We start from the raw sequence: 18,178 nt of genomic DNA, 5'->3' as shown, positions 1-18,178 counted from the left end.
ACACACAGCAGTATTTAGTTAGTTGCACAGCCTTGGTGGAGGTTAAGCTTTTTCTGTTTGTGATGGTTTTAAGACAAAGACAAGCAGACAAGTAAAACGCACTGGGAAGGCCACCTCTCCCTTTAGTAACAACTGTATTTTCATTATGGTCCCACACAAAATGTTTGCGAAAAACACAGATTTACTCTTAATCTATTTGCCTGTATGTATTTTCCATGCTGGTAATTTTAGTAGATAATCCATTTGATATTACTTAGGGAAACAATTGTCCGGCTTTCATCAATTGATTGCCGGCCAGAAGCCATGTTGATTGTCATGTTAATATACCATAAACCAGGGCACAAGCAGACTGTAATGGAAGTGGGTAAAAGAACTAAAAAAGCCAAATGGACAGTGTTTACTATTAGCTCAATCATTTGCTTGCACTAAACCATTAACTCTTAAGCTTCTTAAATCCCTACTCTCAACATTATTTTTCACCTTAGGAGCTCTCCTCAGAGCACATATGTCACATTCATAACCAGGATCTAGCTTTAACCGCGAGGGGACATTTTTAGACAACATCACAATTCTAGGAATTTTGTTAAATTCTTGTCAATAGGACCAATTCTGTGTACAGCGAAGCTTTATGAATCCCCCGCAGGACCATTAGCCGGCTCTCTGTGTTAACAAGCATTCTGAGAATTAGAGACATTAAAGGCTACTGCTCAATGAGGGCATGAACAACATTATTTTGTAAGCCAGGAGACACACAGGGAGCTTTTATAAACGTACCTAAAGGGTCTGGTAATGGCCTGGAGTGCTGAGAATGAACACAGAAATATTGAAAATCATTTGGACAAAATGCCCAAACATTTTTCGTATGACATTAAGTGTATATTTCATTATATCAAGTATTTGGTCAAAAAACTAAGTTCAAATAAAACTTTTTACCCGATGATGGCTCTACTGCAGATGTAAAAGAAATTTACTGGATCACCAAGAATACAATTCCCCGTGACGAGAACATGGATGTGTGTAACTACATCCTGGCAATTTATCCGGTAGATATTTCAGTGTTGACCAATGTCTGGATCGACGGATATTGTCCCCCCTACAGTCATGCCACGAGCTCTGCTAAAGATGCATGACGCAAAAGTTCAGTTATTAGCAGCTGACTTTGATTTCGGTGCTAAATAACTTCTTTGCAATGACGCCAGGAATTATCCGTGGAACCCACTTTTCCTTTTTTTCTTTTTATCCACCACGCATTAGAAATCGAGCCCTCATTTCTTTTTCATGTCTCAAAAGCCCTTGTGGTCATGCTTGAACAGTCATGCACGCACAATAACACCACAGCACACACACACTCCACGTAGCACGAGTGAAAAGAGAAATACACACCGATACACACACACACACACACAGAGAGAAGGATTAAAGCTTTGCAGCCTCCGGCCATCCATGGGGAACTTGACTGTATAAGATGAGCATTGTGTTTGATCTGATCTCTTTCAGTTGAAGAGAACACCCATCATTCAATTTACTGAGTCAAGCCACACTTACACTTACATCACAATACTTTGGGGCGCTATCACACCTATCTTGTTTGGTCCAGACCCTCAGACTTTTCAGTTCAGTCCGAACCAACATGAAAGGTGTGAAAGATGCCACGGACCATGGTCGAGACCAACGGACCGAAATGCAGTCCTACTAAAAGAGGGGGTCTCAGTCCGGTTGAAGCTGACCCATGGTTTCGATAGCAGCGTGAAAACAGTGTTTTTTTTAGAAGTTGAGACAGCATGAAACAATAGAAGAAGACCAAAAGAAGTGGAAGAAAAGAAAAAAATGAGCCGTGGTTGCACATGGGGAGAGAAGGAGACAAAATGTTTGATTGCAGTTTTCGCAGGATTGCCTGCAGTCTTTGCCTCCGAGGATATAGTGTTTGAACGACAAAGGACATTCATTTGTGGCGTTCGAACCAGTGTCGAGTGCTGCCGCTGAAGTTGGTGATGCTGGTAGTGACACCATGATGATATTACAGTAGCAATGAAATTAAGAATATCAACAGTGGCACTTTGTGCACTTGGAAAACATTGAATTAAACCATCTACTTAGATGAACATGCACACTGAAAAGGACAGGGTATTTAATTAGATGCGGACGGACAGATGTCACTCCACACTGTATCTGTCCAGCAGCGGCTATTGTCAGGAGTTAATTCCTTTAATGGGATGATGAACAGAAAACAGGAGGACCTTTCACTGGCCATAAAACCTACAGGCGGTGGAGAGACGAGGCCGGAGTCAGTCAATGGCATTGACTGTCAGACCTTTCTGTCACTCAGCCGGGGGCAGACTTATTGCTCATTGACATTAGAGAGGCAGAGTCTACACGCGTAAAACACTCATTATAGGAAAGGCCAGTGATTAAGATTTTCAGTACAACCTCGTAGCCTCCGCAGTGGTCATGAGCCTTTGCTTGCTCACGTGTACACACACACATACACACATACGCAAACAATTTTTCTGTTTTGTCATAGTTCCTGTTTCTGCCGTAGACGTACTTGGAGAAACCTGGACATTTAACACATTGCTGTTGAATTTCTTGAATGCATTTTTTTTTTTCGTTGTGTGAGCACCATACATAAAACCCCATCATTTCCATTTTGTGTTTGGGTTGTGGCACAGGCGGATGTCTCACAACCTGGCCGAAGAAAATCAAAAACCATGTGAATGGCTAAGCACCACTGGGGGTGCATGAGAAAATATGGTTCTTTGTAATTTGTGTGAAGCGACCCTTGAAGAAAGGAGGGGGGGGGGGGGGGGGGGGGGGGGGCGAGGGCGAGTAGTTAGAGGGACCATCCTGAGCAGGAATCCTCCCCGATGTGTTCTGGAGCACGACACTGCTCGGGGATGCTGCTCCGCAGGTCTGCTCTTTAATCCCCCGGCAGGAGGCTGAGCTGGGGAAGAGCTCCCAATTCGGCGCGAAAATGTTTTTGTTGACATGCAGCTGTGTCAATTAGTTCCGTCGCTGTGATTTTCACTCCGTCCTATAGGTGTACCGGAGAAGCCGGAGATCGCTGGCTTAACGAAGCCTGCCCTGGAGGGAGACCACATCACTCTGACCTGCATCACCCAGGGCAGCAAGCCCGCCGCTGACCTGCGCTGGTTCAGGAATGAGAAGGAGGTCAAAGGTACGTAGCATCTGTGTCTTGAATTACATCTGTGTAATAGAGCCAGGCATTATTATACCATGCAAACACTGGAACGAGAGTTCCATCCATCCATCCATCGTCTACCGCTTTATACATTTAAGGGTCGCGGGGGGGGGGGGCTGGAGCCAATCCCAGCTAACATTGGGCGAGATGGTGGGGTTCACCACTCGCCAGCCTATCGCAGGGCCACATACAGAGACAAACAACTGGTCAATTTAGAGTCTATAATTAACCTAACCCCATTCACACAGAAAGACTCCGGGATTCGAATCCAGAACCTTCTTGCTGTGAGGCGAAGGTGCTAACCACTACACCACCGTGCAGCCCCTGAATGAGAGTCATGGTGACTAATTCAACTTTCGTAAGGGGGGCTAGTGATTGGCTTGTTTGACATTGTCAAATTGAGCGCCCCTCCTCATTTAGGTTTTCTATATTTAAGACGTGAATAATGTGTTTTTAGATACTAAATTGAAGAATTCAGTCCTAAATTTGATAAGCATTTTTTTACTTTTAGTCACGATTTAGTCACTTACCATAAATTTTAATGCAAAACTATTATCATGCTGTGCCATTAATCATTTACTATTTACTGATTTAATTATATCTCTAGTATCAAGGTATAGTTTCCATTGTGAACAAACAAATCAATTAAGCCCACAATTTGTCTCTTTAGCGTTCCATCGCCATCTCCACTGTCCTGTTAGATACTAAGACATGTGCATTGTCATATTTCATCGTGGCTCTCGTCACCTCTCTATGCTTTGTAATTGACGAACCAGAGCACAAATGTGCTTTCAAACTGTTCTGCTGCAGTGGATTTCTCTACAGTATGTTTTTGTTCCGAATAAGTTGCTTCTGATACAGCAGATTCAGCATGTGTCCTCTGGCCTGAGACTGATACATTAACCTTCCTTGTTATCAGAGGGCCGCTCTAAATCACACCGACTGGACTCCACACCTCATTTCCACCCTGCTCCCGCTCTGTTCTGCTTGAGAGGGAGATGAAGAGAGATACAGACAGTCAGACAAGATGAGAGAGAGTAGAAAAGAAAAGAGAGCCGGGGACATGGGATGATGAAATTGTGTCTTTGAGGAAGAGAGTAACAGATGCGACTCTGTATCAAATGAAACGCAGAACCCAGCCGGACAGACCGTCACAGATCTCGCCGAACTTTTGTCAAGGTTTATGTGTTGTTTCACAAAGCAAATAACAAAATGCAAATCACCCTTTTTTTCTAATTTCAAATGACTGCAAGTGTAAACAAAGAGATAGGATTGCAAAAAAAAATTGACATAAAAAAACAAACAAACAAATGAATAGAAAGATGCAGAATTTTAGTTAAACCCCACAGACCTCGGTTCGTTACGCAGATCAACAGGGTGGTCAGTGTGTGGCGTCCCGAGATAATCTGCCGGTCTCTGTAGTGTATTTGCAGTAGCTCTGTCAGAGTAATGTCGTCATCTCACCGCGACTATGACTCCTCCCGAGACGGCCTTCAGCTATGCACCGACTGTCTCGGCCTGCCATATGACAATGACCTTGCTCGGTGACCTGAGAAAACTCAATGGACAGTTTCCCAGGAGAGGATAGGACAAAAATTCCTCAAAACTAACGATATCATTATAATCAACAATAATCTTCACTTACTAAATGCTGTGTGTGGTTGTAGTTCTCCAAATCACATTTAGTTTGGGGTTTTTTCTCATTCATTTTTGGTATCCAACTAATCACCACATTTGTGTAATCTATTTAAGTAGTTTGTCACTCGACTTAATATTTCCTCCTGTTGCCCTTCTGAGGAACATGAAACGAACAGAAACTGAATATACCCTAATTAGCATAGTGAGTATTTTGCTCCCTGTAAGGCAAATGGAGGCTGAGCCAGGACATCGTGTTCTTTTAATTTACCACAAGAAAGCGAACAGGTAGTAAGAGATATCCTTGGTGGCCCGAAGTAGAGGCAGTCTCCAGAGGACACGCTTTCTCATTAAGGTCAGATGTTATAATTCTCTCCTTAACTTGGCGCACGACTATCTTTAATTTGGGCCTCCAATTTTATGTCACTATATTATTCACTGTGACAAGGTTGTAGTTCTTTACCCCGAAAGGAATTGCACGTTCAGGTTTGCCCTTCTGTGTGAATGTATTCTACTGCACACTTGACATTGTTGAGGTCATAAATTATATATATATGAACTGCTTCTTATAGTATTAGACATAAGTGGGACATTAAAAAGTAAATCAGTATAATCTAGTCATTTCTCTCGTTGTAAAATAAATCTTTGTAACATTGTCCCAGAACAGAAAGCCAATCCCGGGACTTCAAATGTCAGATAAGGAGATTCTTGTCAGATCCGCTATTGGACTCGTGGAGAGTGTCGAGTGGAGGTGATGTTTCAGCTCTCAGTGATTTCACCGAAAAGCTCTTTCAGCGTCTGCCACTACACCCTTTCTACCCGAGCTTAAGAGCAGACAGCTGAGCCCGCTATCTCACATTAGGGTTTCCCAGGGTCCAGATAAGCAAACAGATAAGCCCCGATCAATGCCGGTTTCCCACACAGTTTTAGGCAGGATGATGGTTATCTCTCAGTTTCATTAACTGTGGCTGGGAGATGATATTGAATCTATGCCATCGCATTTATTCACACTTCCTTGGGACATCCTCTTCTCCCCCCAAAAAAAGCCATGTTAATCTCGCACACAGACTCTGGACAGAGTGGAAACAAGTTCCCATCGATTTCTGAAAATGATTGTCCCACTTTCTTGTAGTATCATTATTAATCATGATCAATTATTATTATTGTTGTTACATACATCTATGATACAGATAGAGAGCTTCGTGAAAAATCTTGGCATAAAGCACTGTGTGTGTGTGTGTGTGTGTGTGTGTGTGTGTGTGTGTGTGTGTGTGTGTGTGTGTGTGTGTGTGTGTGTGTGTGTGTGTGTGTGTGTGTGTGTGTGTGTGTGTGTGTGTGTGTTGCATTTGAATGTGCAAAACAAATCCAACACAGCAAGCCACTCGCCTTTAGTCTGACCCTCTGTCCACATTCATTAAATCAGACTAAATAAATAAACATGAAAGTAAACCAACAAAAAAGGGGCAATACACGTGAATACACAATATATGTATATATGCATGCGAAGGTGTATGTGAGCACACTTGAAGTGTTCATCATCCTGACAGGATGCGGGTGTGTTCAGTGTGAAAAGCCATCTGATTGTGGGTGACCATGCTGGGACTAAATGACAATTGTGACATATTGGTGTGGGATCTGTGGGAATAGAGAAGATTATATTACCAGCAGAGCCACTGGAGCAGTCCATCACCCATTCACATGCGACACCCTATGCTAAGTGTGTGTGCGCCTGCGAATGTGTGCGCGTGTGAGAGAGATGGAGCAAAACAGACAGATGGAGCAGACAGCCTGCATGTAAGGACATAAGCTTGTGTGTGTGTGTGGAGCGGAATCCAATATTCTTATTTCTCAGTCTCTTTGTCCCTCAGATCCCCTCGGTCCCCACCCAGTAATGATATATTTCTATCTCAGTTACACAGCGTAACCCGGAGAGGCCTCTGCCAATATCGCCACATGTAGCACTTGTTTACACACCACTGAACCAGAGGGGGCTGTGTGGAGACCAAGCAAGGCATAGATGAAATGAATATTTATTTCAAGTAAGGTTGGGGATGTTCGCTATCTGACTAGCATTCGCATACTCTCTGACCTAAACTGTAGAGGTTATTGCTTCATCATGTTATGCGATAGCTCTATTCCGAGGGGGGCTTAAGGGAGAAAATACAGAGATTTGATTTGGATTTTCTTGAAGTCACATCTCTATTCTGTTGTCAAACTTGTTAGTCAAGGACAAGGAACTATCACTGCAAACGTACAGAACCTTGCACTTTTTTTTACCCTAGGTTGTCATTCACTGGAGAGTAAAAGATTGACTGCACAAACCTTTTGAAATAGTGCTGGCTAATTCTTCATTTAAGGGTAATTGTCCTTGACTATGCTGCGAGTGAGAACAGAATAAGGTGGACATCATTATTCTGAGGTTTTACTCTGGAAGCAGCTGTTCAGGAAAGCGAAGAGGCCACAGCTCCTGGAAGTCATTTCAGACGAGTTGACGTCGACACTGATCAGACTGCGAGTGGCCGTGTGAAACAATGAAATAGAAGTTTTCTAGTTTAACGAAAAACACATTTTCAGTCATTTCAGCGGTGTGAGACAACCTTGCTCACTACTTAAAAAGTCTGCGTTGGGACTGCAGTTATACTCGCCACCTCCCATTGGGTGGGAGTGAATCAATGACCATTAAAGATGTAATTTCAAGATGGCTCCTGCAAGTCAAAGGGACATGAATAAAAGATGCTCGAGTCACACACACACACAAACACACAAATGTATATTCACGCTCTCTAGTCTGTATACGTGAGCAGCACAACTGCAAAAGCCCTTGCATGCAAGAACACGTCCGAGCACTTGCCTGAGATGAGATCTATGGGAATCTATTCGGTAGTAAATGTTACGGTATGGTAGTAAATGTTATGATATGGTATGGTATGGTGTGGTATGGCTGGACTACTGACGTGGTGTTACAGGAGCTTCAGGATCAGTGTTTTCTGTCGGGAAGAGGAGCTCCCTTTACTGTGGACTTTGGGCTTTATAACTTTGCAGACCTTTTACATAAACAAAAAAACCTATATAACACACTCGAGGAAAAATGAAAAAGCATTACATATATATATATATACCCTAGTATTTTTTAAGTTGGTAAGATTTTTTTGTGTGTAAATCTTCGTTATTTTTCTACAAATCTTCGTTTTTGTCCAACTCTTCAACCCCATGACAGCTTGAATACAGAGTAGAAATATCTTTGGCACAAATACCTCATGTAAAACCTCCACTTAGTTTCTTCCTTTGAACTTAAATCACCTTGATTAAATATTCCCACGTACAACGCTATCTGACTTATGCTTGGTCTCTGGCAGCTGAACAGTGTGTGTGATCAGGTTAACTGCCTTCGACTTGAGCGTTGCGACGGGGAAAAAAAGAAGAGGAGATCAGATTGCTACACCCACTGTCTCTGCCCATTAAGAGCAACATCCTGGAGGAGGAGCGCCTGTCCAGTTCTAAATGCCAAGGCACCGGGGCCGAGCAGACCTCTTCCTTTTGGAGCGGAAAACCATGAATCACGAATCCACAGTGGACGCCTCTTAGCTGTGAATGCTCGGGGAGTTTCATGTCAGAAAGGACATTATGATATGGGTCTCCCAGCTGCCGCTGATAGAAAGTCTCCTAACATTTGAAAGTGCTCCCTGGTCGTAGTCACCTGTCAGTTAAGCACAGAGCCCAGCTGGGAAGACGGGTCAGACAAGCCGGGCTGCCATCCACTGAGGAGATGGTGGAGGACACAATATACCATCTCCACGCCTCACTGGAGCAGGAGCCTGCTGTGTATTAAAGTTCTTGTTTTAAAGTGTAGTCATACGTATTGCTATGCAGCTCATGTGAGAGGCAAAGGAAAGGGCCCAGTTTGGGTAGTCATCCGGCAACGTGATTTGTTTTGGGGGGGGGGGGGTTCATTTGCATCATGAATTGCATTGTGTTTAAATGTCTGTTTTGTAAAGCCATACATTTTAATTATCTTCACCATAACCCACGGACAAATTTACATTGTTCCTGTTAAAGCAAATTGTTTTAAATCTCTGATGGGATGCAGTTCAGTGAAGTCATCCCTTGGCCCCCTGCTGCCAGGATTAGTCAGCTCTCTCGGTGTTGTTGATGATTCCTTCCCCGTCCCAGCAGTCCTCCTCTTGTCACTTCCCCCCATCTTCTTCTCTGGGTTGTCCCTTTCTCCTGTGAAATGGCATAAAAGGGTCAAAATTCTCACATTTTTACGCCTGTCATTTGCATTTCTAATCCTCCGAGGCAGTCTCCTGGCTCACACCAATGATGCAGAGCCTTGAGCACACACCCACAGAACACTGTGCCGCAGCCACAGTCAACTGTTGCCAGGCTTTTTTTGTGAGGAGAGGCACAACAGGTGAATATGGCAGTATTTTCGGGTTTGAAAAAAAAGAAAAGAAAAACCTGTTTAAATGCTGATAGTGTTAGAGATGTTTTTGTACATGTTGAATCTGACAAAAATAAATATTAAGTAAAGCGCATGTGGCCATTTTAAGTAAGGCCTTTGACTGTTTTCAATTGTGAGCTAGTAATTATTTCTCCTCTCTTTCATTTGGTCATTTGCTCTTTCTGGCCAAATTTAAATCATCTTAAAAATGCTGCACCCTACTATATATACTGTATATATATATATAAATTAGTATTACAAGAAGAGAATTCTAAATGTTTTTTTGACATCCAAATTTGATGATAATATGGATGTGCTGCAATAACTCACTCTTAACATGTGTTTCATCCTGGGTGTGTGTGTGTGTGTGTGTGCGCGTACGTGTGTGTGTGTGTGCGTGCGTGCGTTATTAGCCAGATTAGTTTTTTTGATTGACAAATCTGAGTTTTGATGGCAGCTCGATGTCAGCTGCTCTTTTGACTGTGCTTAAAAAAGGATAAGATATTTATAGACCAATTATACCTACTGTCACAGTGCAGAAGGCAACAGTGTGCACGCAGATTGACGCACTTTAATGACAAGGTTTTACTTGCTGTTAGACAACTGTTCTTGTTTTCTCCGAGTGGATGTTAGAAGACTTTCAGAAGTAATCTTGTGTATTTTGTTGAAAACCAACCTCCAATAACAACTAGAGGGAGTTTTCAGTGCAGAAAGAACTTTAAGGTTAGTAGATTCAGAGGCTTTACTGCCGAGCACAATGATCGAAGTTCCTAAATTCTGGTCTTGAAAAGATATGCGTGTAATCCATGATGATTATTCAGTTTATTCAGACAAAGTCATTATTATGTTTTAAATTAACATGAAAAGTTAAGTTATAATCCTCATCTGCGCTTAGAGAAAAATATAGAAAAATCTGAAACAGCTGTCTGTATTAAAAAAAAAAGTAATATAACGTTTTCTTTCCCAGATAAGTCGGTGTATGATAAAACCTATTATTTTTTCCAGTTTGTAAAAGTCAAGAACAATTCATGAACAATGATATGATTCATAATGTCACCATAGTCCCAGTTAAACCCAACAATCATTAACCCCAGAACTAACCTCAGCAATGATAGAAGAAGAGAGCGCGAACAGACAAAAAGATGTATCGAGGTGGACGGAAAGGTGACTTTAAAACAGTATATCTGAAGAAGGAACCTTTCAAGGCTGCAGATACAATGAGGAAGACAAGCTTGACACAGAGGCAGGCTGAAGTAGTGAATGGGAACTCAGCATAACAAATGGTGGGAGAATGTATGCAGCTTCTAAAGCAGGACATAGTTTTATAAATTCACTGTCCCCTCTCGCCAGCTCTGAACTCTTTTTCACTCTCTTTTGTCTCCTGCAATTTCTCTTTTCGTGCAGAAATCCAGCCATTTCCCCCGTCCTCCTGTAGGGTGGATGGATGTTACTACCACTGCAGACTTGTCACTCATTCATCTCCGGGGGAGGCAGGCTCATTGCTTCGGCTGGGGGAGAAGTGACTGAGCGGAGTAGTTGATTGGCAGAATGGAGAGGGAGAGGGAGAGGACAGTGGGGTGGGATGCTTGGAAAGTGGAGCAGATGAGCACAGAGGCGAGAAGGATACAGAGCATAAACAGTCTCTTTAAGAGATTCAAACAAGGGGCGGCCACCATGGTGGAGGGATAGCACATACTGTACACTGATGCTTCCCTGGATAAAACGAGGGACATGATTTTACAAACCAGGGCAACAGGAGAATGCAGGGATAAGTGTGGACAGCTGAATGCGTCACACCAGTAGTTGCTTTTCTATTTAAAAAATAAAAAATCTTGTTGTTGTGTGGATCTGCAGGCTTGATATGGTTTAAAATACTTGCTGCTGGCACTATGTGTGGAGACCGACCACCCGCAAAAGACCGGTTGAAAGATGTGACTGAGAAGAAGAATAGTATTGTTTTATTTTTTTTAAAGAAAATTAATTGCAGGTGGATGTGTCTGTAAGCGGACAGTCATTTCTGTTACATGACTCAAACTTAACACTTTTAGAGAACATTAATGTCCTTTATGTAGGTTGGGGCTTCATCAGAAATGGAAACATCATCAAATGTCATCTGTTATCTCGACACAGCCCCAGTTCTTGAATCATGTAGTAATGCAGGATCACTATAAAGACTTTAAAGTCTCCCTTTTTTTCTGTCTCAACCACTGGGAACCTGTTGAAAAGCAAGAATTCCTAACACACTACCGAGGTGATGTTAGGTATGCAAATAGAATCTCAGTCAAGTATTTACTCTGTATTTTTACATTCTATGTTGTGATGCAACTTTGGTCATCTGGACGGTGCAGAGTGACTGTATACGGCGCCAAGCTCATTTAACTCCTGCGGTGCAGGAGTCAAATTTGTAACTTCCCAGTAAGAGAGGGCCTCTCCTCCTATTTGGCATCACTGCATTCGGGGATGATGATTCATTACGAGCCGATAAGATTTCAAGGACACGAGTGTGGTGGTCAAATATTGGTGCCATTACACTTTAGTCAAACATATTTGACTTATATAAGGCCTGTATCATTGGGGAGGCAAATTAAGCTAGAAGTGGAATGATGGAGTGCGCCCAATTTCAGGACATCAGGTAGATAATTTGACAAAGCTGGGTTGCAGGAGTTCTCCACTGCTTTGGCAATGATTGGGGTGTTGATGGGCATTAAGAGGTGGATCAGCTGTTTGGTTGGGATTACAGTACAAGGCAGGTGTTTCAGGCAGTGCCCTGAAAGCAGATTGCACAGATGGAGAAGATTGTGTATAATGATACTTTGCTACAAGGCTGATTGAAGTTACTGCCAAATGTGTGATTGGCCCTTGTGATGTTTTTTTTCTTCTTCTTTGGTCCCAGTGAGGCTGAAAAAGGACTGGAAGGAAATGCTTTAAAGTGTTTGGTGAGGTAGTTGAGGCCAGCGGTGGTTAAAAGCCCACAGTGTACATTACATTCAAAGAGTCTCAATCAGGAGGTGTGCAAATGGGTTATGTTAGAGCCCTTACCAAAACTGTATGAAGGCATACCAAAGCAACATCCAGGGAGACATGTGATTAGGATGTGTGTTGGGAATGGGATACACCCACGTCCGAGTGATTTCATAAAGCATCAGTAGTTGGAGACACATCAGCTGAAGATGTGTCTACACTGAAAAATTAAATTGCTTTCCAACTCAAACAAAAAAAAAACTTAAATTGGTAACAAATGAATCAAGTTTGTTTAGATTAAAGTTGCCAATTGTTTTAACTTGTTAAATTCAAGTTGAACAAACTTAATTCATTTGAGTGCTACGTGTATGTAAGTACGACGTGTGTATGTGTTTGGTTTCCAGTCCGTCCTTCACATGCAGTGTTAGACATTCTTGTGAAGTCACTGCTCCTGCAAATACAACACATTAGCTACTCTACAATAATATTTTTTTCAGAAATGTGCACAATGATGAAGATATAACAGTATCAGTTTAAAAATACTGTAAAGGTACATTAAGGTACTTGTTGCACTGCCCTTAGAATCGTAGAATCGCCCTGGTGGAGTAAATCAGGGCTTAAGTGTACGTCAGACCCAGGAGCATCACGTTGATGTGTGGCCATCACACCTTGCAAGGTCCATGTTCTACATCTGTGACAGTATGCCTTCACTTTCTCCAAAGGTGCCAAAGAGGTGAATGCAAGTGGGAAGACGTTTACGGTGCGGAGCTCTCTTGAGATGTACGTGGACAGAAACGATGATGGAGTGGCCTACACCTGCAAAGTGGACCACGTGGCACTCGCACAGACACCGCAGCAGGCCACTGAAGTACTGGAGGTCCACTGTGAGTGTCCATGCAAAGACATGCATGCGCACAAACACACACATGGAGTGTACATGTGGACACACTGTGATGGAAAAAGAACAATTCATAATGAATAAATATATAGATAGATAAAGGTCTGCTAAATCCAGTTAGCTGCCAATCACCTTAATAAGACCCATATCATTATCAGTGATTACAATTTTGTTTTGATTTGGGGGTTTTTCTGGCAGTGTTTCCACTGTTTCTATTTTCATCGAATAATATCAAGCCGGACTGGGCAAGACAAAAAAAATATATAATCTTTGAAAATCCCTGTATAATGTGTTGAAATTGTAATAATAATCTTATATTTATCACACTTCTTAGTAATCGAATATTTAAAAAAATGTATATCCTAAATTATTATACTGTATTTCAATCTTATTTTGAAATGTACAGGCTGTCTGACTCATTTGGATGTGCCTTTTTTGCCTTTTAGCATTTATTTTAAAATGTTAAATAAATCATAACACATTCATTTTGAGATAATCATGGGATAATAATCTCAATATCCTCCGACCTCACTTTGAGCCACCTCTGTCTGTCCTAGATGCTCCTCGTGTGGAGATCGTCCACCCCCCTGCAGTTCCTCAGGAGGGTCAGTACTTAAAGTTGGAGTGCCTGTCCAAAGGAAACCCTTCGTAAGTCACTCAAAGTCTGTCAGCCTTTTTTACATAATGCTTCAGACAGGGAAATGTAAAATGCCTCATTTTCTCTTTCACATCCTCTTACATCCCAGGCCAGATCCTGTGATGTGGACAAAAGACGGAGGTGAACTTCCTGACCTGGACAGGATGATTGTAGAGGGGAGGGAGCTCACCTTTACTTCACTCAACAAGACAGACAATGGCACCTACCGCTGCGAAGCCAGCAACCACCTAGGGATCAGCACCGCTGAATATGTACTCTACGTCTATGGTGAGTTCAGAGGAAAGGCTGTTGTGTGGGTAATCATGATCCAAAAGTAAAGAAGCTGAGAGAAATCTCCGTCAGTTATTTGACACCACTGACGGATGAAGGGCGTGTAAAAGAGAAAAAGCAACAAGAGGTTTCTTTGGATGCAAAAGAAAAAAAACTAGCATTAAAATACATCCTGATCTGCATACTGTATCAGGGCTAAGAGTGATTAGTTGTACCATCTCTCACAGGGAGAATAAGGGCCTCAGGTGACACAATTGCCACCAACGCCTTTCCTTAAATAAACCTGCGTCCCAGATCCTACAAACACAAACACACACACACACACACACACACACACACACACACACACACACACACACACACACACACACAGACAGACACATAGTGTGTGTTTCCCTCTAGGAGGAAAATGTGTGAGGGAGGCAGAATTTAGTGCTGCGTTGTCATGAATATCACCAGGAAGGATAAGTAATTCCTCGTAACGCCAGAGGAGGTGGAGAATAAAGGGACTCGGTGTCAGGGGAAACAGATAGCACTCCCCCTCCGCAGTTTCTTCACTGCCATTTGTCTCTTGGCATTAAGTAATAATGCTTGGAAAAAAAAGGGGGTGGGGTGCAGAGCAGTGACACATCTGCGTTCCCTCTGGTTTAGGAGCTTAGACGTTTGTGATGACCAGAGCATCAACTGGATGCCTAAGTGGATCAATAAAATATTACATCATTATAATTGCATGCGCCTTGGGGGGTGTTTCAACAGCTCTCTTATTTAAAAACGGACCTGATCTAATGAAATTCACGGGAGAATAAACCTCTCAGGTGCAAACAGGCTTTGCAAGCGCCGAAGTGATTTCTAATGTTTGTTAATAACCTTGATGGGATTACATTAATAACCAGATGTAAAGCCATCGAAGGATGCAACCAAGGCTGGTTGTTTCTGAAACAACGTGTGAAAACCTCTGGAGTCAGGGCATGTTGATTATTAAACAACGTAACAAACGGGTCACACGTTCACACAACAGGCACAGACGGTCCACACAGACTCTCAGGGACATCGTGCAACGACGCTAAGCACGTAGGCCAACATGAATATATTTATGTTATCGTTTGAATTGCAGAGGCTAAACGGAATGATGTCAGCACAATTACCAGGTTTAATTTATATATTTATTGATAATTGCTTTAAAGTGGTGAGTTATACAATCCCTAAGTGAATAACTCGATTTGAATAACAGCAAGCAAATTGACGTGACTCCTACGACTGGTCTGGACCACTGGAAATATGAGAAAATTGGTGAACACAGGAAGTTCTCCTAAATCCCTCGTACGGACGACTCAAGAACAAGTCTGTTCATGCGAACGGTTCTTGCATGATGCCCAATGTGTGGGTCTGCTGGTCACACCCCTTAATGGTGAATACAAAAGTGTGTACACTGGCAAAGTATTAATAACAGACCAGGACTAATGCATATAGGTTATTTATATCTCCAACAAGAAACCCTCAGACGGATCGAGCCATTACACAAATTATGACAAGCTTTTATAGATCCATATATCAAATTAGACTGTACACGTCATATAAATATAATGTACTCTTCGAAATGAAAGGTGTTTTAATGACTTGCAATGGCGAGGGGTGTGTTGATTGAAATTGAAATGGGTAAATCAACACAAGGTCACGGTAAAATCCCAATGTTATACAACTCAAAACTGATATCTTTAGTGCTGTTGCCACACTCGTTTTGATTTTATTACTCTTCCCATACAGTAGCTGTAAAAAGGCAAATGGAAAAATTAACTTACATTGTCTTTTTTCAAACCCAACCCAAATGCAGTAATGGCAATGTTTACAGACCTATTACTGAGATATTTAAATAAATTATGTTCCCATTATTAGAGAGAGAGATGCCTAACCATGTCTGAATCTTATCTGCATGCTGATTAAATTACCATCATTTCAAAAAAAGGCCATAGCAGCATATTTTTTAGGATCACTTTAATGATTTCCTTTTTTTTTGGTTCCCTCAAATAGGCCTATTATGTTCCTTAAAACCTTAAAAGTTTCATCACATGCTGAGATTTTGAATTTCTATTCAATCCCCCAATAGCCCCCGACCTGACTGCAGTGAATATTTGAGGAAGTGCTTATTTTGTGCGCTTGTCCCACATGCCATGTGTCTGCCAACTGAATGTAACAACAAGAATAAACAATGCACATTATGACAGTATAACTATTAAACTGACAAATTCTATGCCACAAAAAAGGCAATTGGGTATGGGAGGGTCAAAGTGTGCGATCCAGATTCAGTACTTGTTCTTTGGAAATGGCACGCGGTCTGTTCATACCCTTCATTGGTGATTAGCACACCTTTTAGCCTTTCACAATTGCTACCATAATTCTTGGAAACTACCTTTTTAATGGTTTCCCTCCAAAGAGGAGACATTTTCTCGCTTCCCTTTTTTACCAAAGACGTGCACTTAGCTGCTTATTGATTCATACTATAAGCCTGAAATGTCACAGAGAGACGCAGGGCAGTTGGCCCCTGAGAAAGAGTGCCTCAGCCAATTAAAAGTCACAAGCTCACTATAAATGCAGAGTGACAAAGAAAAAATAAAAGCCAAGATGGTAGTGTAACCTCATTAACTTTGTCGCACAATGTTTAAGCCACATTTTTCCTGTGGTTTAACATGTGACGGTGTGAAACACTGCCCTGGTTGAAACACATTTACCATTAACCAGTAGTGACAAGTCAAAAATACAGCATAGCAATGACGGCAAGGCTACTTTTTCCTGAAATCCCCCTTGCAACCTACGGATCATTTGCAGGGATCATCTGTCGAATTACTGTCATCATGTAACAAGTTTTCTTCCCTTTCATATGTTAAGAGGTTCCCAGTGCAAGGGGCATTCAACAACAATACCATTACACTTTAAGTACACGTTGGATTACTCTAGTATAGAGTATGTACTATACAGTTAACAATGACCGAAAACATGGAGAAAATTATCAGAACAATCATTAGAAGTAAATCATACAAGGTTATTTAATGTTCATAAACGACACAGCATAATTTTTTAATAAGATACAAATATTTGTCAGATTCCACACAGTCTTCCTTTCTGAATTGGTGAGAACATTCATTTTTTGTTTCCCATCACTGTGTAATGTTTTGCCTTTGACCAGTTTGTGTTGCTCTTTTAAAGGGTCTAACCGCCTGTGAATTCATTTTTTTTAATTAATTTGTTGTTGTTGTTGTTGTTGTTGTTGTTGTTGTTGTTGTTCTTGTATTACTTTTGTGTATATGTGTCTGTCTACCCACTCCACCAGACGTCCCCACCACCCTGCCTCCATCTACCACTCCCCCCCTACATCCCATCCCTCCAGATCCCACTGCACAATTAGGCACCCACGCCTCAGACCCCACAGTCATTGGCAACAGAGGTACAGTACTGCCCCTTGTGTCTCCACAACCTCCTCAGCATGCTCCCGTATACTCCTACTTCCCTCTTACTTTCATGTCTCTGTCTTTTGACTTCTCTCTCTACTACACTGCTACAACCTTCAGCGTACTTGTCTCGTATGGACACTGTCGGAAATAGAGACACTGACAACTGGAAAAATGCATAACGCCAAATATATTTCTTGTGACAGAATTCTACCCTGTCTGCTAACACTAGATTTTTTGTTCAAATGTTTATCTCTTCAGGACTGTTAACATAAACATCATGTCTTTTTAAGACACTTGATTACATGTCTGTTGAAATTAACTTTTTATATGTTTGTACACGAAGGACATTGTTCTGATTTGCCTCTTCGACACACTCCAGGCCATTGTATTCACAATGAGTCTCGCTGTGCAAATGCTCCATCCACCGTCCCCTTGGCATTTCAAAGACTTCCGTACTTCTGTGCCCCAAAAACCACAAAGAAGCAAATGTCATGTCCAACTGAAAATGTCTGGCCACTGGAGAAGTCTCATCATGACTCCTCCTCCTACAGAATCTTAGCGATTTCTGTATTCATAGGCATTTTTTCAGAGAGATAATACTTAAGCCACCACGTGGACATTTTACTGCTAAGGCTGAGTAATGAGTGTTTCTTATTTATATGAATTCTGT

The 18,178-nt window shown here is 41.9% G+C and overlaps 1 protein-coding gene across 3 annotated transcripts in view; it reads left to right on the top strand.

Moving 5' to 3' along the window:
* cadm2a (cell adhesion molecule 2a) overlaps positions 1 to 18,178 on the top strand; it is a 181,031-nt gene that overhangs the window by 148,319 nt on the left and 14,534 nt on the right. For 2 of the 3 annotated variants that reach the window (XM_035626230.2, XM_035626228.2), the window contains 5 exons: positions 3,038 to 3,175; positions 12,959 to 13,120; positions 13,692 to 13,782; positions 13,881 to 14,059; positions 17,388 to 17,501. In XM_035626230.2, the coding sequence (XP_035482123.1) occupies positions 3,038 to 3,175; positions 12,959 to 13,120; positions 13,692 to 13,782; positions 13,881 to 14,059; positions 17,388 to 17,501 (684 nt within the window). The remainder of the gene's footprint in view (positions 1 to 3,037; positions 3,176 to 12,958; positions 13,121 to 13,691; positions 13,783 to 13,880; positions 14,060 to 17,387; positions 17,502 to 18,178) is intronic. The other variant, XM_035626232.2, reaches the window with a different exon arrangement.

This window comes from Scophthalmus maximus, chromosome 2 (genome assembly GCF_022379125.1).
Source record: "Scophthalmus maximus strain ysfricsl-2021 chromosome 2, ASM2237912v1, whole genome shotgun sequence".
In the NCBI taxonomy this organism is placed as follows: Eukaryota; Metazoa; Chordata; class Actinopteri; order Pleuronectiformes; family Scophthalmidae; genus Scophthalmus; species Scophthalmus maximus.
The sequence above is the reverse complement of the archived record's forward strand: the minus strand, read 5'-3'. Positions and strand labels throughout refer to the sequence as shown.